This window comes from Centruroides sculpturatus, unplaced genomic scaffold, assembly GCF_000671375.1.
Source record: "Centruroides sculpturatus isolate CEXI.00-Female unplaced genomic scaffold, Cexi_2.0 scaffold354, whole genome shotgun sequence".
Lineage (NCBI taxonomy): Eukaryota > Metazoa > Arthropoda > Arachnida > Scorpiones > Buthidae > Centruroides > Centruroides sculpturatus.
This window is the reverse complement of record NW_019384699.1, coordinates 239,309-266,868: the sequence shown is the minus strand read 5'-3', so window position 1 is coordinate 266,868 and position 27,560 is coordinate 239,309. Positions and strand designations below refer to the sequence as shown.

The window sequence follows — 27,560 nt, the reverse complement described above, 5'->3', positions numbered from 1 at the left end:
GTTCAGTACAAACATTTTGAAATTAGAATATTGGATGAATTTTTATGATGGGTAGATGAAATGTAAAGCATTTATTCAAATAAATTTTTTTATAGTTATGATGAAACATTTTTATTTTGTTATGTAAGGAAGGTTTAGGAGTATAAAATTTAATTATTGGAATTAAGTGAAACTTTAATAAAAGTTTGTTGAAATACCTAATGACTATTGGATAAAGGAAAATATTCTGAATATATTATATTGATTTTTACTAGAAAGCACAGATGACAGTCTTTCTCTTAACAAAAAAAATTATGTTTGCATATTTCATGAACTCTTTAAAACAAAATTATTATAAACATGACTTTATTTTGTAAGAATTTCAATAAAAAGTTCAAAAAAATATGATTTTACATTTTGATAATAAAAGTTTGAATACATAAGTGATTAGGTTGTTAGTATGAAAATTTTCACAGTAAAACTTTTATACCATAATTCTTAATACTTTTTGTACAGATTAATTATGTCTTCAACATCTTCCTTAGAGCCAAGAAATATTGGAGAACGTTGATGAATATTTTCTGGGACAATATCCAATATAGGTTTTTTCCCATTAGTTGCCAATCCGCCTGCATTTTCCATAATAAAAGCCATAGGATTACATTCATATAAAAGGCGAAGCTATAATTAAAATGAATAAATGACTTATAATTTTGATAATAAATAAAACAATCAAATTTTAAGAAAAAAAAATATCTTTATTCAATTAAATTGAAAGAACTAATGATAAATTATTCATTATTTTTTTATAGCAATATTTGATAAATTAACAGTTTACAAATAGTGTTTTGTTCATTATACTTTAAAATTAATGATATTAAATAAATTTAAAAATTGTAATAAAAATAAAATTAAAATTAGAATTTTATGAAATAAAAGAAAAAAGGATAGTCCATTAGTGTGTCATCTTATGACACTAATTGGTTAATATGACTGCTTTTACATTAACACATTTTAGAGTTATTCTTGGTCTATTATTCTCTTATAGTATGGAGGCACTTTGAACTAAAGAAACAAGTTAACATATATATGTTTTATCACAGTTTGAACAGAATTTTCACTTTGAATTTTGAAGTAGCCATATTTTGAACTAACTGAATTCCTTAACATGTAAATCCTTACATGTTAAGGAATTCAGTTCAAGTTTAAGGACAAAAGTACAGTTGAGAACTAATGTTATTTCAAACTATTAAGAGTTTAATTTAATGAGGATTTCCTGTATGTACATATACACTTATATATAAGAAAGTAAATAAGAAGATATTATATCTGTCAATGGTAGTCAAAGTATGACTAACAGGTTGCATGTGGCTCTCAAACATTACTGGTGCAATTTATGTAATATATTTGTCCATTTAGATTGAATTAAAAGATTAGAATACAACAGTATATCCTTTAAACAAAATAAAAACTTTATATTAGAAGGATAATAAATATTATGTGTGTGGATGTTTGATATCAAGACTGGGTAAATTTACAATCAAAAAATAGAATTGTCCTTATATCATTATCATAATAATGTTGTATTACCAACTCATTGTTCTTATCAAAACTGACTTATTATTAAGTGTGGATTTCTTGAAGTGTGTTTAGTTAATCAGGTAGGGCATATATATATATATATAGACCCTACCTGATTAACTAAATATTATAATACTTATTAGAAAATAGTCTAGCTATAGAATTAATTCTAAAAAATATCTGTTATTTCAAATAATACAAAATATGATCTTAATGTGTGCAAATAAAGATCACAAAAAGATCCCACAGTGAGTCAACCAGTTAAAATTAGAGAATTTTTGGAGATAAAGATGAGAATGAAAGTCTTTGTTGGAATGATTAACTTTGTAAGAATTATAACATTTAATTAAAAATGTTTATTCTCCTTATATATTAGTATCATCAGATAAAAATTAGAAAATCAAATCTGAAAGGTGTTCAAAAGTTCTAGGAATTGATACATAAAATAAAAAACATCAAAAGATTTATAAATACAAAAAAAAATCAATGATGAGCTTCATGTGTTCACATAACAGAACTATCTTGTACGTGCGCATGTAATAAATTTTTCTGAAATTTGTCATGGAAAATTCAGAACAGAAAATATGCATAAAATTGCAGAAAACATACATCATGATAAAACAAACTTTCAGGAAGAAAGCTTCATCACAATCAAGATGTTATGAGTAACATACATAATATGAAACTGGATGAATTGTTATAACCAATGATCAAGGTAGTGAATGACTTTAAACTAAAAAAAATAAAATGTCGAAAATAAAAATATTTGATCAATGATTAGTAGGGATAAACTTTTTCAGACATTGCAGATCAGTTGGAGATATCTCTGGAAACATGTCATCCTACCATAATACAATCCTAAAGCACTAGGAAAGTTCCACACAGACCAATAAAAATCAACTCTCTGAAAATCTCACAGAACATGTTGGAAATGTTTGTTACTAACCCTAGTTAGTTAGATAAAGAATGTCATTACTCCTGCTGAAAGTTGGGTATATGGCTTTTGAAAGTAAAACCAAGAGAATCAAATGGCTAGTGAGAGCATTTACTGAACTGTACTGGATAATGATAAGCCTATACTGAGAAGTCCAATATTAAAATTGTTTTCCTATATTTCTTGGCCAGTGACTACATATCAATATTTCAAATTAAACTTTCCATTAAAAGTTGGAATTTTTGTTAATGTGTGAAAAGTGTATTTATATAATTTAACATGTACTTATAACAAAAATTCCAGCTTTTAGTGGAAAGTTTAATTTGAAATTAAGACTGTTACAGGTATATTTATTTTTTGAGAAGCAGATTAATCATTATGAATTTAGTCCTGATGGTCTATTTTTTGTTGCCATTTTTCATTCAGATAAATTCTTCCATATGACACCATTAAATGTTGATACAAATATGTTGATAGATTAACTACTCCACGAGTGTCATTACAATCACTACTTATTAACGAAATATGGAACCACTATTCTGTAATCACCCATTTCCCAATGTAACTCCTAACCACTTTTTAATTTATCCAAAGTTGATAAAGTTGTAAATGAAAAGAATTTGAGTTAATAGGACTCATACAAGACAAAATTTTGTGATCCCTGAATGATGATTATTCATATATTAAAATAAATTTATATCCTAACATGTTTTGACATTTTTGATCCATTCCTGAAACGTTTTGAACAACTCTGGTACAATTATTAGATAAGAAGTTAATTAGAAAATCAGTTTAACTCTACTCATTTCCAGTAACACTGGGCAACAAAAAAAGAGGGAAGAACAGGAAACAAAATATTCTACATATTATCAAACTTAATATCATCATACAAGCTATGTCTTTTGATGCAAAGCAAAAAGTAACTATTTCTATGGGACAAACAAATTTATGGGACTAAATATTTCAATACTTCTGTTTTGAATGACAAATTCAGCTAATTTAATCATAAATATGCTAATACATATATCTCTAGCAAGTGAAACTTTCAGGCTTAGCTAGTCATTTCAATAAACAATACAGTTCAAGAATCTACATAAAATGAGTTTTATATAAACCCAATAAATTCCAGCACTGCCATTTATCCTTAATGTATTGAACAGATATTACTTGCACGTACTCTATTCAAATTCAATAGAAATTTTGTGTGTGTATTAGCTATACTATTTCAGATATAAAAATATCCTTACCTTTCCTTTAGGGGACTCTTTAGTTGCAGGATACATAAAAATGCCCCCATATTTTAAGGTACGATGAACATCAGCAACCATTGAGCCAATATATCTAGCACCATACGGTTTTCCACTCTACATACAGATGAAAAATCATTAATAAAAAAATGGAGATACTTTAAACTAATTTTTTAAGGCTAAAAATATTAGTTATATCATACAGAAGGAAATTTTTTCTGTTTAACATATTCTATAACAGCATCATCCCATATTGAAGCATATCCTTCATTTATACTATAAATTTTTCCTCTTGGTTTAATCTTCATGTCAGGATCTGTCAGAATAAATTCTCCAATAGCCTATGAAAAAATTTTATGCTATTACATATCTTTTTTAATTATCAATAACATTCTAACAAAGTACAGTACATTCTACGTAATCTGAACTAGCTAGTTTTACAGCAAATATTTTGCTGTAAAAAATTGTACATTACAAATAAGCAGAAAAAAATAAAGAAAATAAATTTATTCACAAAATTTATTAATATACAGCTTATAAAATTTTTCTTGATACACAATATTGTGTGTGTAAATACTTCTGGAATTATGTATCTTTTCTTGTAATATTGGAATCAATTCTCTCATTCATTTCTACATGCAAATTAAGTCAATGACATTTAGTTGAATGTACATACAAGGATGGTTTCACTTCTATTCAGAATTTTAATAATGGCAATGAAACTGTTATATAGTTACAATTTGCAATTTTATTCTAGGTATTTTCCCCATACTGACTTCTTCCACCATTTTGACAACAATGCTTGCATAATAGAAATATTTTGACTAGTGTTGTAGACACATGCAGTGGCAAGTCTTCCAAGGTTTCCTTTAAAAAGAAAAAATCATGTGATAATCAAATTGCAAAAGATCCAGAATTTCCTAATGAAGTCTGTTGATTGCCTCCACCATGCAAGGATTGTGCTCCAACACCAGTCAGTACTTCTATTCTACAGACAATCATTATCAAAATGATGAGAATATATGGAGGGAGATTTCCTTAAGAAAAATGAATTGGGACTATGTAAAATACACAGTTCCATTACCATAAATTCCAGATAAAAGTTGAACCACCATGTAGTTTTTAGTTTCTCTCACCTATCTCTCTACTCTATTATTAGTAATATTAAAAATTTAATTTACAATAATCTTTCTGTTAATAACAAAATTAAAAATAATTGTAAATCAATGAAAGAATGCAACTTGAGAAGTTATTTTCAGAAGTATTTTTGTACTGGATAAGGATAAGTTCAATAGCCAGAATGGAAGGGGAATCATTTTGCACTATAGCAAGAGCAAAACTGGACATATTTTTTGCTTCTGATTATTTTAAATTAAATTGAACAGTAAAATAGATGTAATAGTTAATCTACCATTAAATAAGCTTTAAAATAATATACAAAACAAAATGTAATTCACAAGCAAACACCTTAACATATTCTGTATCTAGGTTGTTGTATGGAGTTCAGATTAATAAAAAGTTTGGATTGGTAAAAAAGTGTACTGTACTCTAACGTGGTGTATGCCTTTATATATATATATATATATATATAAAGGCATACACCACGTTAGAGTACAGTACACTTTTATTTATATATATATATATATAAAAATCGACACTGGAGTGAAATTCAGTTTTTGGGTGTTAAGAGTTCAGAAAAATAACTGTTTACAAGACTTCACAAAATTTTGTAAACCATTTGTCCTAATGAAGCTGTTTTGTAATGTTGAAAAGGTTAGAATTATATTTTTAATATATTATTATTGTGTTTACTTTTCTTATCCCCTAATATCCAAAAAACTGAATGTCACTCCAGTATTGTGTATAGTATTTGAGTGTACATGCTTTTACTAGCTTAAAAAAATAAATATCAATAAAATTAATTATTACTAATAATATATTCACGAATAATTAAATGTAACAATAACTTACAGGATCAAGCATGAAACCATTTACACCCGTTCCAGTTGATAAAACCACCATAGTAGCACTCCCATATAATGCATAACCTGCAGCAACAATGTTTCTACCATTTTGTAAAGCATCTTTCAATGAAGGAGGATCTGATGTTGTCTAAGCAAAAAATGAATGTAATAAAATAAATAATTCAAAAATTATGTTAATATATAATCATTAAAATAAAATTTAAGGAAAAATTTAAATACTAAAATGAGATATTAGTGAAAAAATGTATCCATTCTTACATTTAATAATTCAACTTGGACATTTTGACATTAAAAAATAAGTTTTAACTTTAATTTTAAATTTCAGCCTTTCTGTTTACTCAGATCATTGCTACTTTGCCTTGTATAGAAAATTTAAAAAATTTAATATACTGGATTACTTACTTGATCAACACATCAAAAACCTTATTTTAATATCAGCAGGAAATTAATTTTTATTTGGATAAATGTTTTTGACATAATTATAGGTCTGCTTCAGATCTAAACTTTTTTCTATTGTATTTTGGAACTTGAATAAGAATAACAATACATTCCTCAAAAGTGAAATTGCAACACCATGAAGGAATGCACGTAGCCACCTGCAAATTGCAGGACTAGTAGGTGGCAGATATGCAAATGATTAAGTTTGCATAAGCATTGTGGGTCATGTGGTACCCAGTTTTGGGCTATAAAGACCAGCAGCCAGCTCAGACTGTAAATGCAGTGATGGTTCACAGCAGATGAACTTTTGAAGTGTGGAAAGTGCCTTGGAGAAACAGCAAGCTGAATACCACCAATTAATGGCTGGGGAACAATCCTGGAGCTGCATGACCTTGATTTGTCAATGTGTGCATGCCATGTGTGTTGGGACAACACACATGGCACCATCCAGTGGTGTGTGACATGATGGATGTTGCTACATCCATCATGTCATATCCAAACACACCAAAGAGGGAGTGGATTACACCAGTATATGACAGAGCACACAGACCAGCAGATTTGTCAAATGGCCCATCGGGACCCATTCACCATGGCATGTGACATTTGAAGCTGCCTGTTGCCATAAATGGATGCATCAGTGTCCATCCAAAACTTTTCCAACAGGTTGCATGAAATCAGGCTGCGTGCATGGCAACCAGCAACTGGGGGCCATTAACTATTCAATACAGGGCTGCACACCTAGCACGATGTCATTGTCTTCACAACTAGACCACTGAATGGCATCAGGTATTGTTTACGGATGAATGCTGCTTCTGTCTGTGGAGGAATGACGGTCATGAATGGGTGTGGCAGTATCCCATGAAATGCTACATGCCAGCCCTTTTTGCCAAGCATTACAACACTAGCCCCATACTGAGCATCATGTTTGATCAGCAATGAACATTTCAGGCACTCTGACAGAGCACCAGTATATCACACGAATTGTGGGGCTTGTGGTTCAGCCACTGGTACAGGCTGCACTCAACATGATGTTCCAGCATGATAATGCCTGCCTGCATCACATGCTGAACTCTCATTTCTCTGAATGGTATTCACATCCTTTTCTGGCTGTCAGCTTTGCTGGATCTCTCTCCCCATCAAACACCTACATGACCTCATCTGACATGAGGTGCACTGGAGACCACTGCTACATACTGTGGATGACTTGCATGCAAAATTTGGCAAAGGATATCTCAGGCAACTATTAAATTGTCACATTGATAGTATGCTTTGCCATATAGTGCCCTGTGGGAGCCATATTCATTACTGAATAAACAGATGTCTGTTCCTTTCTTTCTTCTAATAATTTGCATTTCTCTGTCATCTAAACCAGTCCCACAATGTGCACACATTCCTTTGTGGAGTTGCAATTTCACTTTTGAGGGTTGTATTTCAATCTTTGGAATAATGATGAAATTTAAAATTGGTCCTTAGAATAAATATTTATAAATTTAAATTGATTTTATATAGATATTTATGAATTTAAAAACAGATGTTACATAAATTTACATATGTTTACTTAATTAATGAAATCCATTTTCTTGCATCCCATTTGGATCATGTTTGTCATCTACTTGAAATCATTTCCTCCTCCTTAAAATTGAGGCATTCCTCTCTCAATCTCACTTTGTAAATCTCAAGCCTTCCAGCACTTTCACATGCTCTGTCTGAATGCTGTGGCTGATGAGATTAAATATTTATGAATTTAAATCAACATACTAAGAACATCAAACATGATTTTGAATTTCACCATCATTTCAAACTTTGAAATATTATATTATTCTCCTTCAAGTTCCAAAACAGAACAAAAGGTTTAAGACTTGAAGACCTATAATTAGGTCAAAAATATTTGTCCACATGAAAATTAATTTCCTTTTGTGTTAAAATAAGGTTTTTGGCAAGTTAATTGAATATATATATCAATAATTTTAAAATAAATTTGATATTTTTATTTTGTATTCAATGATTTCAAATGTATTACTGAAAAGCATATATTCTATATGTCTTTGCCAAATTCTTTTGAAAAATAATTCATATTGAACAAAATCTCTCATATTAGTCAAATATTTTAAACATTAAAAATACTAATAATAAACATTCTATTATTAAATAATTAACAAACAATCTAAAAGCAAAAGCAATGAAATTCAGTAAATAGCAACAAAGTTATTAAAAATCTATATACAGCTAGACTAATTACATTTGAAATACATTATTCATTTAAAAAGTTTGAGTATTCAATATTCTATAAATGTTTTTAAAATACAAAAGTAATTATACAACTATTTAAAAAAATGTAGTTTGAATATACAGCTGTCCCTTGATAGTCCGACGTTTTATAATCCGACATACTCAGTAGTCCGACACACCTCCCGTCAAGGTACCTGTCCCCGTTATGTGTCTGCTTGCACAGAAGCATGTCGCAACGTGAATCTCCCCACCCAATTCTTACACGATGACACACATTTCGTGTGTTTTCCGTGAGCAGTTCTGTTCGAACAATTGGAGTAGGGAATATTGTAGGCTACTGCTAGCAAAACAATGCCAAATAGTTAATCACTTTTGGTAATCCGACATCCCTTTGGTCCCCATACCTGTCGGATTATCAAGGGACAGCTGTATTTATCATTATCATTTATTGATTCAATTTCTATAATATATTTATCTTTTAAAATAAAATATTTTTCCTTTTAAGAGTTTTCTTCAAATAAATTTACATTCTAAATTAGAAAATAATTTTAATATTTATTAAAAGTTGTTTTTATAAATTCATAAATGATTAATACGTCTTAGAATAAATACTGTCAACTAATTATTATTAGATTTTACTTACAATAAGTATTTTTTTATTTTTCTTTGGTCTCAAAAAAAAAAAAAAAATACTTAAAAGTCATTTCAAAAACTCAAATAATTTGGAAACTTATTCTTAATATTTAAAATTATGAAAAAAATTTTAAAAAGGAATCTGAATATCACATTTATCATTATATAAACACTAACTTCAGCCTATATAAAATATCAGTTAGGATTGATTTTTTATAAATTAAGAAAAAAAAAATACTAAATGTTCTAATTTATAATAATCAGAATACAAAAGTTTTTAGATAATATAAAAATCTCTTCATATTTAAAATGTAGACAATATTTTTAAAAGAAAAAAACCCATTAGTTTATAAGATATTTTAATTAGTAGTAAATTCAGATATAAGATATGAATAACTTGATAATTTCATAATTCTAAATATTCAGTACTTTGGACTACTAATCTTTAAAAATCAACTAACTTGTTAAAGACAATTCAATGGTTTTAAAACAAACATTGAATTTAATCATTTCTGATATTTTCAAAACTAATATTTAAGTAAGACATTATTTTAAAAAGTTACAAAATCAAATTTATTTTTATTTAAATTACCTTGCGATAAATTGCAAAAATAGAACCAATAGAAACAAGACAATCTATATTGGAAGAACCATCCAAGGGATCAAAACATACAATATATTTTCCTTGTTTTTCTACTTCCACTTCAATAACATTATCATTTTCTTCTGATACTAGTAAACATGTAGCATAAGAGGATTTTAGCATATTAATAAACAGATCATTTGCCAAAACATCTAATTTTTTCACTTCTTCTCCTTGAACATTTGTCTGACCAGCAATGCCATACCTGCAGTATATAAAATAAAAAGTGAATTAAAACCTGAAATTTTAAATATATTTTAAATATCTATTTTATAACATTATCTAAAGATTGTTCTATCTGCATTTAAGAATGATCATCTATGAAATTTTGATAATTTCAATAGTTTAAATATTATTTGAGATAAGAACTGTTTAAGTTACTTTTAACTATTTAAAACAGAAAATAAAACTTAAATGAAATCAAGACTACAAATTAAAAATTGTGTCCTTGATTCATAACAGAACTAAACTGTAAACTTAAGTTTATATTTCATTTTGTAATTTTTAGCATTTAAATTTCATTGAACTAAAATACAGTTTTAGAAACAATTTGCATAAACTTGGTTTTTCAAATAATTTATTTGAAAAACCATTTTAATTTTAAAAATTGCAGAGCATATTTAAAGTATTTTTAAAACTATAATGATATTCTACAACAAAAATACTTTAAGTTATTCCTAAGTTATTTTTATCTAATTTAAAAATTGTATCAATAAGAAATTTATATTATTTATGTAAAATTATACTATCACTTAAAGCATTTATACAGGTTTTCATTAAATTATTGTATAAAAAAAATAATAGTTGTGATAATGAGAGAAAGAATTGTACACTTTATCTTAAGTTGGTCAATAATCACTGAATTTATCATAAGATAAAATACTTAAGCAAGGCTTAAACTAAGGAAATTTCAAAGCTAAAATTTTCTTATGATACTTAAAAATAATTAGAAAATTACAGTAGTATTATTAATCTGAAAACAATGAATCTAAATCTATTTGGTTTCTGATTTTTAATACAAACTTGACTGGCTATAATATAAAAGTGAATCTTTTTCACATTTTCAAAAAATTTAAGTTCTGAAGAAGAATTTAAAAGATTAAAATTTAATCTAAAACAAACAGTTTTTTTATGATGATGTTCTACTTTTATTTTTAAACTACAGATTCTATAAACTAATATATACATACATACATACATATTGATAAATATAATATATATATTTATTTTATCAATATATATTCAGGAATGAAAACTAATTTTAAAATTCAGTTTAAACAATTACTTAATTTGTGATTAATAATTTTGATTCAAGTTTAAATTTAATATAAATGAAACTTTAAAAATTTTGAAAAGAATTTTTTAATTCTTAATTATCAAGTATATTTAAATTTACATATTTTATAAATACTTAAATTTAAGAAACATTTGGTTTTTATTAAGACTATTTGTATTAAATAGGACTCTTTAAAAATTCGGAATTCATTATATTGATATCTATATAAATTCACTAAAATGATATTAAAGAATTTGTTGTTTAATATTTTCTGGCTGTGTGGAGTTTATATTTTGATCAGATTTTAAGACTTGTCTCCATTTGACAATTTCCATCATATGGATTCAGTTTAATAATGAGTTCATTGCAAGTGTTACAATAATAATTACTAACAAGGAAAAAATAATTACAATCTTCATCACAAGAATACTATCCTATAATATTTTACATCTTACATTTTGTACTTCTTTCCAATATTTATTTGGATATTTAATTTTAAAAGTTGACAAAAATTTATAAATTTGTCTGGATAATAATTGAAGAAATAACATTAAACTTTAAAATAAAAATTAAATCTAATAATGGAGAAAGTTTTATATATTTACTTTATTTACATATATTTACTTTATTTACAATATTTACTTTAGCAACAGCAATTAGTTTTTGGAATTTGAATCATTTCATTTCTAAGTTTAATTAATTTCATGATCCCAAACTCATCTTCAAGAAAACTAAGCTAACAGTAAATATTAAAAACATTACATACTTAAAATTATACTCCCAATTTAACAAAAACATCAGTTCCAAAAAAGTAAATTGATTAATACTATTTAATCTATTAAACATTTATATTTTTAAGAAATTTTCACAAAGTATTCAGAAAATAAGCAATACAGTAGAGTCTTGAAAACTCGGCCTAATGTGGACCGAAGGGTGGCCGAGTTTGTGAAAATGCCAGGTTATTGGGAATGGGGTTAAAAAAAATAAGTATGAGTGTTTCCTCAGAAAATACTGTACTGTACTTGTATGTATTGTTTACTTGAGAATACAACAGAGAATAAACTGCCCAAATACCCTTAAACAAAGGAAAAGTACATCCTTTATGAAGGCATAGAGCCTTTACTACATGAAAATGAAAATTAATGAATACACTATGTACAGTAATTTACCTGATAAGACAGACCTCAGAAAAATACTTTGAGGCATAAAGTTGTCTATAATGAAAATTAATTAACTAAAGATTTTTTTTGCCCTGCCAGGGTGTGGCCGAGTTATCCGAACTGCCGGGTTATCGAGTGCTGAGTTTGACTCTCTACTCAGTTGGGGTTAAAAATATGGTCAGGTATCATGTTAAAGTTCTTATCCAATAGATACTATTGCTGAAGAGAGATTCAAGAAAGATGCAATGATTCAGGTGTGACAAAGTGGCAAAAGGTTAAGTCTATGGACCAAACATCCCCGCTATTAAAGTTAGTCTGAGCAATTGTGTGTTTTGTAGTTTCATTATTGTAAATATGGAGATCAATAAATTACATTTTTAAGAGTATTGTTTTTATCACCCTCTCCCAACTCAACCTCACTAATTCCCATTCTCTCAAAAGCATAAGCAATGCCAGGCACATGCAGATTGTACATTGTTTATTTTCATCTTTTCACTAGTCAAGTTTAGCTTGAATGATCTTTGTCATAAATATTAGCTTAGAGCTGCATAACGGCTTGAGGCAGAAAACAAGAAAATAAAATCAGAGAACTAATTTATTTTATTTTATTTACAGATCTTGTTAACAGAGCAACACCTAGATAGATGTGTACAAAAATAATTTCAGTTTCAGGAGTAAAGGGTATTTGGATAAAGAAAAACAAAGAATAAGAATATAGATGTTCACAGTAAACAAACAAGCTTTTATTCAGGCACAATTACTGAAACAATTTTCCCCTCAGAAAACAAGAGAGTTTGTCTAACTTTCTAATACACCGGGTTGAATATAAATCTTATTTGTAACCAATTAACCGGAGCAACATTTGTTTTTAAAATGCAAAATGCCTGAAGAAGCGCCCAGAAGGGGCATCAAAAAACATTTGCATTTTAAAAATGAATGTTATTCTGGTTAATTGGTTACAAGTAAGAAGATTTAAAATACAGAAACATATGCACATATCCAGAACAAAAACTATAGCTCCAAGGGATCAAAACATACAATATATTTATATAGACCCTACCTGATTAACTAAATATTATAATACTTATTAGAAAATAGTCTAGCTATAGAATTAATTCTAAAAAATATCTGTTATTTCAAANACATTTGTTTTTAAAATGCAAAATGCCTGAAGAAGCGCCCAGAAGGGGCATCAAAAAACATTTGCATTTTAAAAATGAATGTTATTCTGGTTAATTGGTTACAAGTAAGAAGATTTAAAATACAGAAACATATGCACATATCCAGAACAAAAACTATAGCACAAATAAACTATTGTGTGTGTGTGTGTGTGTGTGTGTGTGTGTGTGTGTGTGTGTGTATGATATAATATTAAAAGTAAATTAATAACTTATCTCTGAAAGCTAATCAAAATTAGAAAGTAATTAATTATAGTAACTACAAAATTATAATAAATCTTTTTGAGCTTTTTGCAGTGCAATTTCAGATGTAACAATATCCATGCTAATTTTACACAATACAGTTGACCCCCTTATAACACTGTTGATTATTCTGTTTTATATGAATTCCATGTTGTACGAGTCACTTAGATTTTACAAATACGTGTGCCGGACCATGAACGGATCACATATTTGTAAAATCTAAGTGACTCGTACAACATGGAATTCACATAAAACGGAATAATCAACAGTGTTATAGGGGGGGGGTCGACTGTATCTCATGTCCAATAGAAACTATTGATAAATTTTTCAAGTCATTCTTGAAAGTGTTAATTTCTTTTGTTTTATAATTTCCAGTTTTAAAGTAGATCATTCACTAAATGCACTTAATACTGGAAAAAAAACCAATAAAAGTTTGTAATTGATACAGATCTGGAGGTAGCTGGATCTGTCCCTCCTTTTAGATTTCTGAATAAATATTAAAGAATATATTGAGATTGTCTTTGTCAAAATTCAAATGAATTTATGCAATGGGACATCCAGAGGGGGGCCAAGGCCTCTGGCACCCCCCCAATGAAACAGGAGGGGAAAAATACTAGAAAATTTTAATTACAAAAAGATGTTTGGAAAATTCATTTTTCTTCTTTATGTTGTGTTGTGTCTTCTATTTCTATACTACTTATGAATTAGCAGTCATATAAGGTGAGAATTTTATTGAATTCACATTAAAAAAATTTTTTTTTATCTGTTCAACTCTTCTTCCCGTGACTAAATCCCAAGTGTGCCACTGCATTCATATCACAAAATTAAATTTTTAAACCAAATTCATCAATGCCTGGATTTGGTTCATTGCTTACAAGAAACTTCTAATTATGATCAAGATGTTATGACATCCATAAGTACCTGTAAAAATAAATACCCAATGATTTAGAATAATCAAGAATACTTCTCATGAATAACTTTGATTCCATAAATTTATGCAAAAATTATCAATGTCACCAGTTCCCAAAACAAACAGTTGAACAGAAGCATTCATTATTAAGATCTTGCAAGTTTTCTTGTTTACTTGGAAAAAATAGAAAAATGCATGATCTATTCTTTTTACAAGATTTAAATTTTTACACAGTTTTTAATATTTTTACCTATTTTAATAAGTTTTTCCAACTTATTTGCAATAATCAACTCAGTAAAAATCTTTTTTTTAACAGTCAGATATACAATAGAACACAGTTATCTGAGGTTTCAAATTATCCAAGGCAAATCTACAAGTGAATAAACAATTTTTCTTATACCATAATTCATAAAAGAAAGTTTAAAACAATACTATGTATTACAAAATTGTTTGTTTTTCCATATCATTTATAATTTACCATTTATCATATTAACTTCAAATGTGAGAAAATTCATTTATATTAAAATGTTACAACAATAATACACATTGTTATTCTTAAAATTATTGTACATATTAGCTATGTAATAAATGATGTAAAAATTTTTGTTCTTATAAATTAAATTCACTAAGGTATAAAAAGAGACTTAGAAGAGATACCATATAAATCTTTTATATTGCTATTTTTAATCCAAAATGACTATGGCTTTTATCCAAGGTAGCATCAATTTCCATTACCTCAGATAATCTGGTTTCTACATAGAAAAAACAATTAAGCAAAATTAAATTCAAGCATTATTGGATGCTTAGGTCTATCTTCAGGAGAATCAATTATGTAATAGAAGAGTAATTTTTAGACCTTTTAAACTTTTGAAAAATAAACTGTTTCTCTGATAACACTTTTCTATTCCATTCATTGTTGTTTTATATACCATTATAAACACCATAAAAACAAACTGCTTTATTGGAGGCTCTATATGTATATATCCTCCAATAGAGTTTGTTTTTAAATATTGTTTCAATATTGTTTATTGAAAATTTAGCCTTTATGGAGAATAGATGTTTAACTTAGATTAAACTTTGCATTTCAATAAAACAATAGTTTTGTTATATATACAGTATCTTATATATATATAAATGTATTAAGTGCATATCTTCTGATTTTATGATTACAGCCTTGTGTTTTCACTGATTTTAATTAATAATTATTGACAAATTAATTTTGCAAAAAAAATATATAGAAATGTTCATCTCTAAGACTAGTAGGAAATGACTACTAAATTGATAAAACTATACAATTCATTTCAGTTGGCATTCCTAAAACTCTTGTCTTCTGATGTATAGATTAGAGATGTTCAATATGTTTAATATTTGTCTTTAGCAAAATCACTCTCCAGTATAAATGTAAAGGCTTTTTTTTTTTTAAGTTAAAGAGTAAGCATTAACAAAAGTGAAAGGAGCCCAGCCTTATCAATGTTTTTAATACACAGCCATGAAGCTAGCTCTGATTTTTAGCATACCTAGATTGTCATAGCAATTTACAATTTATGGAAATTTTAAAAAAACCTTTACATATAATTTGAATGCTCATTTATTTATTTTTATTATTAGTTACTTTTCATAACCATCAAGTACTGTATATTATTTTAAATTTTAGATTTAAATAAAAATGATAAACAATGTATTAAAATAGTATTAAGTCCACTTTTAATTATAAAATTTATTCACAGTTCTTATAATAAACAAATTTTTTTTTAAAATTTATAATATGAAACGAAAGAGTGCATTACAACTATTGAAGATGACAAAAAATAAAAATGTTATGAGCAATTGGGATTTAGTTAGAAATTTTATAATATAGGAAAAAAAAATTGCTGATTAAGCAGAACACAACATTCACTGGAGACACTCTTTTTTTCTAATACAGTCTCCCAATATAAGTAAAAAAAATTTAAAGTACAATTAAAAATTTAATTTAATTTCATTTACAGTAACAATGTAATTATTTTAAAAAAAACTACTTTTATTTTATTTCAAAATTTTTAATTGCAAAATTCTTCATACCATTTATATTAAATTAGGCTTATCTTTACTATGATATAAATTTATGTATGGAGTTAGGCAATCAGAATTATTTTCATGCTTTGAAATATAATCAATTTTTGCAACTTCAAATGATATGGAAATTATTCTACCAATAATGTATTTATTGCATCATTTTTAATGCATCAGTAGGATTAATTAAAATGAAAATTAAATAGAAAAATTTGTAACCAGCATTTTATTTTTGATCTTGACAAATCAAGAAAACTTATCAAATGAATATCTGAAATAAAAAATACATATTAATTTTTATTAATGCAGTTATATAAAGTTACCGATTTTACATTTTAAATAATAAATATATTAGAAAATAAATTCAATATAAAGGTTAATTAATCAAATTTATTAAATAAACCACTTCAACAAACAATAAACTAACTTTTTTTGATTGCAAATAAGTAAATATACAAATAATATTTTAATTGAAACCTAATTCCTCAAGATAATTCACACATAACCTATTTTGCAAGAATAACTTCCAACATATCGAAATGGACTCACAATTTGGCAATTCCTGCCTTCCTGACTGCAGTCGAAACTGCTTTAACGGCCGTCAAAATAGTACTTAACAACTGGGTGAAGTCACCTGTTGCTCCTGGTATTTTCCGTTGTTCCGCCAAAACAAAACGAGTTAATGTCATACAATTAGTATCGATAGATGGTCCCGTCGATGTCATTTTGTAAAATTAACGCGCTTGAAACTCACACGAATCGAAATCGCCACCACCTAAATTGACCTCCAAACTCGCCTCGATTCTTATCACGTGGAAATAATCAGCTGATTAGTTAGCGCCATCTCACTATTTTAACTTTTTTTTTTTTTTTTTTAAACCCCTTCCCTTGCAATTCAATACATATAAAAGTTTCTAAAAACGTCATAAAACTCTGTTCAATTAGTTAAATATTCGCCTTTACTATTTATCGCGTAAATTTATTACATATTAAAATTCATTAACCATCCGCGAATCATTAAATTTGTAAATTAAACTTTTGACGGAATTTTCGCAGCAAAACGTTGGTTCGTTATAAACTTACATATTAGCTAATCCAGCAGCTCTGACTACGGACGATATTGATTTGATGCTCGTTAATATAATTGTCAAAAGAGTTGTGAATTCGCCAGTAGCGTAAGGAACCTTCCTTTGCTCTTCAACTACAAATGTAGTTAACGTCCTAAAATTGGTTTGAATTACTTGAGAACTCGTCATGCCGAAGTTTTTCTTTATTCCCACCTATTGTCTAGAACTGGAAAAAAAAAACGAAAACAAAATATAAATATACCTTTCACTACAAAGAAAAAAATAGACATTATGATATTTTAAAAAAACATTACAGTATTATTACAATTATGATCAAACGAAGTTACACTCACTTAAAAAGATATAAATTACTTAATTTACTTATCAACTGCATTATTTAAATACAAAATATTAATTTATGATTAAATAAATATCCGAATTTTCACAACTCTCCAGAAATACCCTCAAGTCATTCCAATTGCAATGCTTGACAATGCTAAACATAATTATGAATTTAAATGTTCAATTAAAACGTAGTATAAATGAACTGAATGAGTAGTTTTCAGAACAATTAGTTATAAATCTTCAATGGCATTTATGTTCAATTAATTATTTATTACTGTAATGTAAAATTATATTATAACGAATTTCTGATGTAAAAAAATACTAATTGTAAGTTTAAATAGCCCGAAAAACTGAAATATGCTTATAATTTTAAACGATTTTTTTTATCCTCGCTTATAAACGGAAGTACTTGTTAATTAAAAAGAACTGTTATTCGTCCAAAATACTATTCTTGGTGGTGTTTTTTTATTTATTTAAATAATTTCGTTTTCTAAAAATAAGTTAAGTTAAAGATATGTTTATATAAAGTATAGAAATACATTGTTTAATATATAATTTATATTTGATTATTTATCTTTGGTTATTTCTATAAGTATGCCGATGAAACCAAAAAAAAAGGAGAATAGACACTTCTACTGGGCGACAAAGTTTGCTGTTACAACAGAATTTGTAGACAAGATACTTCTATTCGTTTGACTTTCAACTACAGAAATTTTTTCCATTTTTACTTCAGCCCCGAGCAATTTTACATTTCATTCCATATCGAATTTACTGGAGAAAAAAATGCTAAAAACATTTTCCCACTTTATTGTATTTTAAACTTTGATAGAATTTTCAAACTGATTATAGAAAGTCTCCTTTTTTAACTGTTAGAATGTATATTTGCCTATAGAAAATTTAAGTAAGTTATGTTACTATATATTTCTCTGCATATGATATTGAATGATATGCTTAAAATGTCGATTCTGATTACTTTATTCTTCCAATATTAAAAATTTGTAAAGTTCTTTTTAGTAGTTGCAAAATTACTACATACAGTTCTATACTATAAATAAATATTTAATAATCAATGATTAAAAATTTAAATTATTTTTAATATTCACCTATTATATTTCTGATTGCTTTTTTGAATATTAAAAATATTCGGTAATAATCATATATAAGCGCCAAATTTAAAATAATTAATGGATAAATATATTGTAATAGTAAACTTATTTGCAATGTAATATATTGCCATTATATACAGGAGAAATGTTTATATTAAATTTATATCACCATGGTTCATATCAGAACAATACGCAGATTCTTCGGATTTTATTATTTTCTTCCTGAAAATTACTGTTTTGTGTATATAAAGCATCTTATTAATAGTCTACAATAAAATTTAATACATTTGAAATTTCCAATTGTATTTTATCTTTTATAAATCGTTCTGATGTGAAGTCTTCCTCGAAAATACTGTTTTGGTTGCGATTTATTTTGATTAGTCTATATTTTTCGGTTGATATGATCTATTTTTCTTTGGTATAAATCATAAATTTCTGAATTGTACGATAGATAATATAAAGTTTCATAATATTAATAGTTCATCATATTAATGAGATCATTACATCTATATCAATAATAGTTACTGATATTATAATCACAGTGTTTCAGTAATAATTTTGCGATGACGATTTCTGGTATCAATACCAAGTTAACTATTTCAATTCATATAAATTTACTTGTTAAAGCTAAAAAGAAATTATATTATGAAAAAGTAATGGTATTTTAACATTTATAATGCAAATTATGATAATATTTTTGAATAAATTATGAATTTTTAAAACAAAAATCTGTGATTTTTATCTTTATTTTAAACATATTTAATTAAACTAGATTGCCCTACCAAAAATAATACTTATGTTATAATTTTGTAAAGAAATCAAACATTTTGATTTTTCTGCCCAAATTCTAAAGTAATTATCAAATCGTTTTCCTAATTTTCTTCATTAAAAATGTCATTTCCTTGATTGTGACAAAGTAATTTATCACATAAAACAGTATCATAGCAAAAGAATGAAGCAATTTAAACGTAATTGAACTGTTATTTTATACCTTATAATTTCAAAATGTTCAGCGAAAACATACACGTTTCAAATATATATGATGCTCTAAAAAACTATTAATAATTATTTTATTACATTAAATTTTTTAATTTAAAATTACAGATTTCTAAATAAACTAAGTATTCAGTTGTAAGAATTATGCGATTAATGAATTTCAATATATAACATCAAAAATCCAGAAAATTACAGGAAATGCAATAATTTCAGCTAAAAAATAAATAAATAAAAATAAAATAGAATAAGATAGAAACTGAATTTTAAAAAAATCTGCATGTACTGCATATACTGTACAGTACATTTATTATTAGAATAAATAGATACAAGAGAAGTAATTATTCATCATCTCTTTTATGCGCTCTTTACTCTTCCCAATTCTAAATATATTTGAAATATTAATATAAATAATACATTACTTTCTAAATATAAAAAAAAATTAAATTAAAACTTGAGGTTATTGTTAAAATTAAATAGTTTAATGAGGATAAGTTACATTCATCAAAACTCCCTAACTATATAAATACATAAACCTATTTTTAGAATAAGATATTCAAAACATGCATTAGCGAAATATTGGAATTTTCTTTTGTTTTCTTTTCGCTTACGTTAAACTCGAGTTTTAAAAGATTTCGTTAACATTTTAAGCTAACAGTTTTGCAGGCCATTCACAAACTAAAGTACAGTACTGAATATACAGCTGAAGGTCAAAAGTATTTATTGTCCTTAACAAGAAAAAGCCCTCTACTGGTACAAAAACGAAACTTTAAAAAGACTTTACGTAACTTTTAAACATTCAAAATAATAAAATTCTATATTAAAAGTAATATATAGGCCTATATACATTCTTTTGTTTAATTTTTTTTAACGTTACAAATAGATTTATTTAATATAAGATATAATAATTTAAAAATTTAATTAATATCTTAAAGGTTTGTTATAGAGGAATTTCGTGTCATCATTAAGATATTTAAGGGAAATAACCATTCATGTGTATTGAAATCGGCTTTTATTCAAAAGATCAAAGTTTATGTAGGAAAGACATTAGCTTTGATTAGAGAATTTCATAGTTTGAAATTAGTTTCTATATACATATTATATTACATAGCTTATATAATCTATATAATTCTTAGATTACCTTTGTATTATTTATATAGAATAATCAAGAAGAAAAATAGTAATTTCTAGTGTTGATTATTTGTATTAATAATACACGATAATCCTCGAAGATACACAAACCGTAAACCGTAAGTTCAGAGAAAATTTATCGTTATTATATCTCGCTTTCTATCATAAAATGCCCAAAGATTTTTATAATATCCAAACTATTAAACATATATTACTCATGGATGATTAGGAAAAATATTCTTTTCTATAATTATCGCGTAATAAGTGATTAAAACTATTAATTTAAATAAAAAAAATACGTATTTTAGCATTCGACATTCGTAAATTCAAAATTTAATGTGATTGACATTCTAATTATATTAACTATATATATATTATATGCTACACATTAAAATAGCTTTGAACTCAAGCAATATTAAGTTATATTTAATTTTATTAAACTATTATTTATATTGAACATTATATTTAATATTTCACATATTAAAAATACTACATTAAACTTTTAATTTAAATATATTATAAAAAAATTAAAATTTTAAAAGTTGCAAGAGTTAATATTTTTCGTCAATGTCTTTCATCTTTCATTATTATTAATTCAATAAAGCTTCATTTAATTATCATACCGGCAATTGAACTTAAAGTCAATGAAGAGAGTTTTCATCACTTTAAATTATTTATTGCCGCATATTATATTTTACTGTAGATTTTAAACTAGATTGGAAACTATAACGATTATCGATTTTCAGTCGGAACAACAAACGAACGAAACTCGATGATATTCATTTTTAACAGGATAAAACCCAAGTGTATATTGCTGTGATATTTATTCAGAATTTGAACTCGTTCAAGCAAATTAAATTGCTGTTAAAGAGCTTTAACGGAATTGAAATATATTAATAATAAAAAAAAAAAGTCAAAGTGATGATTTTGATTAACCGTACGTAATCTCTATTCCATTGTATTTTAACTGGATTATCTGACTTACTCTTGAAGAATACCTCCGGGTTAATACTACGAAAGAGGCAACCCAATTAAGATAACAGAGAGTTTGAACAAGAGAAAATCAATAAATACTAGAATTTTTGCTCTAGACTTAGGAAAAAAATTTTTTTTCTCTTGTTTCAAGAAATAATATAAAAATTTAATATTGTAGTCCATATACTATAAAGTTTATATGAATATATAACACGTCTTACATATTTATATAAGATACATATTATAGTTTATAACTTTTCTCTTATTTACATAATACTTATGCAAGCGCAATATATATGCACAATAAGATATTATATTTGTTTTAAATTAAATGTAGTAAAATATATTAATGTTTAATCTTTATGCAGAATTTTAAATCGCTCGATAATATTAATATATAATAATACATTTAATATTTATTTTCAAAAAATGACATTAAATAAGATTAAAGTAAATATTACGATAAATTAGTTGCAACAATCGTGATGAATTCATTCAAATTAATGTACAGAAATTTGATTGAATGGCATTTTAATTATCAATTTTCAAATAATATACACAAATAAATAATATACAGTTTGGAATTGTAATAAATTTTCGCGGATTTTCCAAAACAACTGCTTTTTGCTTGTTTAGTTTTATAATGAAAATAATAAATGAAATGAATACATTTTCGAAAATGCGAATAAACTGATACTAAGAGAATGTAAAGGTTTAAATCATTTGTTTCTCATTATACGAAATCAATCCCTTTCGTGAAAGCGAACAGATGTTATGTGAAGCTACTAACAAATGCTTTAGTTCTAACAAGGATATGCGAAATCCACGCGAATAATTTGAAACTTTATTAATAATTCGATTAATAAACATTTACTATTGATAAATTTTCACCTATTGCAGTACAGTACATTTGTATATAAATTACTAATAATATTTTATAAAATAAAACGATATAGAAATAAACAAATAAGAATTCACTTATCATTTGAAATATATTTTTTTCCTCCTTCAGTCGTGTAATTGCTTTCGTATTAATTTATGAGTAAATTTATCAATTACTTTTCGAGGAAAATATTCGAAATTTGTAATGGAAAATTGGCTTATAAACACTTGAAACATCATTAAAATCTACGCAATAACTAAATGTTTACTTAATTAAACTTTAAATTGAGACAGCGCAAAACGATGAATCACTTTGGTAATTAAGTGGTTTAAGCGAATATATTTTAAGTAGTACTTAATTAATATTATAAAAATAATTTACATATTCGTATTTTTCTACTGACATCGTTATTAAAAGAAATTCGTCCATGTTTAATTTATAAAGCGCATGCACGTCAGTATTAGTATAAAGTGTAAGCGTAGTACGATTTTTAAACATGAAATTGCATTGCCGTCCTAGAAAGTTTTATTTGCAATTTTTTATAAAATGGTCATAGATCACGAAAAGAGAATCTAGAGGATTTGATTTGGATGTTACGATGCGGGAATACAAACAATGAAAATATATTATTTTCGAATCAATTCTGGAATCGGGATTAAAATCAAAAATAAATTTTTGAATGATATTTTAATAATTCGATAACGTTTCACCAAGAAGAAATATTACAAAATAGATTTGAAAATATAGAAAATCATTTTATAATTGAACGTAATTTGCAATAAAATTAGAAATTTATTAATGTCATTATCTAATTTTAAAGACTTTGACAGTTTCATTTAAACGAAGAGGTTAATGATTATTAAGGATACTTAAATAAATTAATTAAATCACTAATATTTAAATATTAATATTATAAATCGGTTTGTAATATCGTATAATATTTAATGAGAATCTACAGATTTTCTCTTATTTGTACAGTGTTCAGTTAATAAATAAAATTCTAGATTTATCTAATAATGAATTAAGTTTTTTTTCTTTTAGTATCAGTCGATATTTTTAGAATAAAGATTAATTTCTTAAGAAACTAAAGAAATATATGTGTTTTTTTTAAAATCTTTAAAGATTGATTTCTATTTTTAATTTTCACACTTGAATTTTTTAAACAATTTTCCAAGTCCTCTTGAGAACAATTCAATAATGTTATCAGTATTTTTAATTTAAAAGATTTCCATTCTTATTTTCTACAAAAATAAATATTCGTGATAGAGTGGACAATTACGAGATTTCTATATATCGAATGGTTAGTAGTACCTTCATAATTTATGCATTTATCGACTACCTTCAGGTTCATGCCATACAAATTATGACCTTTAACCTAGGAAATCAATAAAGTTGCATCAAATACGACAGCGGCGATTAACATCTCTTTATGTGACGAATAAGAATCATAAAGTCCGATTGGGTTATTTTTTTAAAAAGAAATATTTCCTTATTTATTATTATTTGATTTCATATGAGTTTAAATATGAATGATTTATATGGATTATTTAAATGAGATATTGACTTTTAAATGCTCATCCTCGAATAAATAGATCAAATATTCATATTAGTTTATATTTTTAAAAATGTATTAATTAATTCATTTCTTTTAATATTTTTCAGTTTTAAAAATTAACTTCGTTTTCATTTAATTTATTTAATTTTTATATTCTTTCTTTACAGAATTTTGAAGGAAATTAAAGAATTTTATATATTTGAACATTATTTTTNAGTTGCTACTGCTAACCAACCATTGAATCTTCTCCAGTCTCCGCCCAACTAAACCTTATGATTTTATTATTGAAGTTGACATAATATAAAACTACTAACAGTTTCAATTAAATAAATAAATAAATATGTATGATTTGTATTGATTTTCATCGAATTTTTATACAGATAAAATATTGCCTAAACAATATATGTAGGTTTATATATAATAAAGGCTATATTTTTAGAGGTATTATCTATTAGTTCGTGATACATATATGCAAGTACTCACGAGAGACGTAGCATTTTAAAGTAAACTAAATTCACAATACAAAATCCATGAATTTAAATCAAATAATTTTATATAAACTGCGTTTTTTTCTTTCTTTTTTCTAATTGAAAATTCGAAATTAAACTTTAGTTAAGAAAGTATTTTAGCAATATCTGAGAAACTTGAATTATTCATGGGTAGAATAATTTTTCAATAATTTGTTAATTATTTGAATTTACATAATAAAATGATTTTTATCGGAAAAGCGTTACTCCAAAAACAAAAGATTAAAAATTTTACTGTTAACTTAACTAGGCTACACCTTACTAGAATGACATTTACTTCTTTTATTCTATCCGAAAATAGTTGTAGTTTATAACCATTTTATCAATAGATAATCGAATTTGAAGTTCAAAATTCTATCGATTTATTAAAATTATCTTTACTTTAAGTAACATTATCGATATCTTTCTTATACGGAAATATATTCTTATGACTGTTATCGTTACAGACCAACAAGTTACAGACGTTTCAATTTACTATCACAAGCCAGCGAGTGTAGAACAAAAAAACACAATAAACAACGAAAGAAAGTGAAAATAAAAAGAAAAAAATATTGAGAATATTAAAAAAAAACTTCTGTAAAATAGATATCAGAAAAGGAAAATTGTATTCGGTGCGGACACCTGGAAATCACAAAAGAATATTTTCAATTTTATCTTTTAAGAACTGCACTGAAATCGCCTACCACTAGCAGAAATACTTCCATTTCGTTTTCTTGTATCCAAGCAACGAACACGTGACCTAGTGTCATCCTTCATGTATTGGAACAGAGTAATGTCAAAATAGAAAATATATGATTATCTAAACTTCAATTAAAAATATAAATAAAAAATTTAATCGGCCGATGGTTAATTAGTTGGCGTGTAATTATACTGTACTTAAACTTTCAGAAATTGTATTGTTGTAATTGTTTAAATTATCATTGTATTATCAATACTTTCTACGGGCGAATATTTTCGAGTGTCCGATATTACATTAATTATACACAGACTGATAATCTGCGATTTTCTTGTAAAGATTTTATATTAAGAAGTTTTCGAGGAGAATTTCCATCTTAGTTTCATAAGTTCTGTTTGCCTATTGGAAGGTTTCTTAATATTATCAATGACGTCACAGATGCGCATTGGTAATCCTCATCCCAGACTTTCATTCCGAATAAAAGCAAATATGACTTGGATCCTTCAGCAAACAAATTAGAATTAATTCCTTACCTTGTAAAGAATTGATTATTTTGCGTTTTATATTGCTATTTTGACATTTACTGACTTTTAAATTCCCATATTTATCTAACGTATTATTTGCATATGCGTAGATAATTCTTAACCCCTTTTTTTCTCAGTTATTTTGAAAATTTTAATGCTCTTTCATACTACAAATTTACTTAATTAAATCTGAAATAGTTTTAAGCATTTTAATAAATTAATAAAATGCTAACGGAAGATTAATTTGCGATATGTAAATTTAATAGCAATTACATTAAAATTTTCCTAATTAAAAGTTTTAAAAAGGAATGTAAAGCGAAATCATATGTTTATACGAGTTATATTGCATAATAATTTTTAGAAAATATAATTATTTTATTTTTAAAAAAGGATATTAAAGAAGAAGGATCTAGAATATCAAGGTGTTAAAATAGAGTCTGTTATACTTAGAGAGATCATAAACAAATATCCTGAGGATGATAATATACTAGATTTGTATAATAAGAGATAATGCTCATCTAAATGTCTTTATTAATTGCAATACGTTGGAAATTAAGTTTAATAAATAGGTTGTAATTAAACGTTGAATACATCATAAACTTATAATTACGTGGTAAATTTGAGGATGGTATTTAAAACGTAATTTTCTCATCCGTGCTTATTTGAATGAGGTAAAATCCTCGAAAAAAATGAAATAATAACGTTTAGAACATTATCATTTATTTTTATCAAGAAAAATAAATTTTACAACTCGCATTACCCAAAATGAAAATGATGATTTAACTAAGCGATTACGAAGCATTTTCTATTGTTATGAAATTTCTCTTAATAATTGAATTTTTATTTTTAAATGTTTAATTATATTTAAAATTATAATTTAAGTTCTACGCTTATTATAATTTTCTGTGCATATGTTAAAGTGCGCTTAATTAATTCATTAATTGTACATTAAAAATTTATGCTTAAGTGCTCGCAATTTGAAAGATGCATTATAATTCCCTCTATTAGTTACAGATTCGCTTATGTTTAATATTGATTTTAAGCAATTAAAATTGTTTCTTTCGTATACTGTACAAACAAAAGAATTACGCTTACTCTACGTATGGATTCAGTTGCATTCTACTAGATATAAAATAGAAATTAACTTGAATGATACTTACAGAAAGTGTTGATTTATGTATCTGTTGTTGATTTAGTAAGATTTTCCCATTTTTTTATGTGGAAAAAGGTAAATTCTTCAATTAACAAGAGCGAGGCAGGTAAGTTGCTACTGCTAACCAACCATTGAAT

At 26.0% G+C, this 27,560-nt stretch overlaps 1 protein-coding gene across 3 annotated transcripts; it reads right to left on the bottom strand.

Annotated features, from left to right (window-relative positions):
* Window positions 1-328: 328 nt before the first annotated feature.
* LOC111627502 (fructose-1,6-bisphosphatase 1-like) lies at window positions 329-27,560 on the bottom strand. Of its 3 annotated transcripts, none has more exons than XM_023371087.1 (7): window positions 27,431-27,560; window positions 17,572-17,781; window positions 9,619-9,874; window positions 5,713-5,853; window positions 3,945-4,082; window positions 3,742-3,858; window positions 329-660 (listed from the first exon to the last, which is right to left on the bottom strand). In XM_023371087.1, the coding sequence occupies exons 2-7, from the start codon at window positions 17,742-17,744 to the stop codon at window positions 478-480; spliced, it is 1,008 nt and encodes a 335-aa protein (XP_023226855.1). In that variant the 5' UTR covers window positions 17,745-17,781; window positions 27,431-27,560; the 3' UTR covers window positions 329-477. The 3 variants fall into 3 exon arrangements, with proteins under 3 accessions (XP_023226855.1, XP_023226854.1, XP_023226853.1); XM_023371086.1 differs by lacking the exon at window positions 27,431-27,560 and adding an exon at window positions 20,611-20,719; XM_023371085.1 differs by lacking the exons at window positions 17,572-17,781; window positions 27,431-27,560 and adding an exon at window positions 17,038-17,314.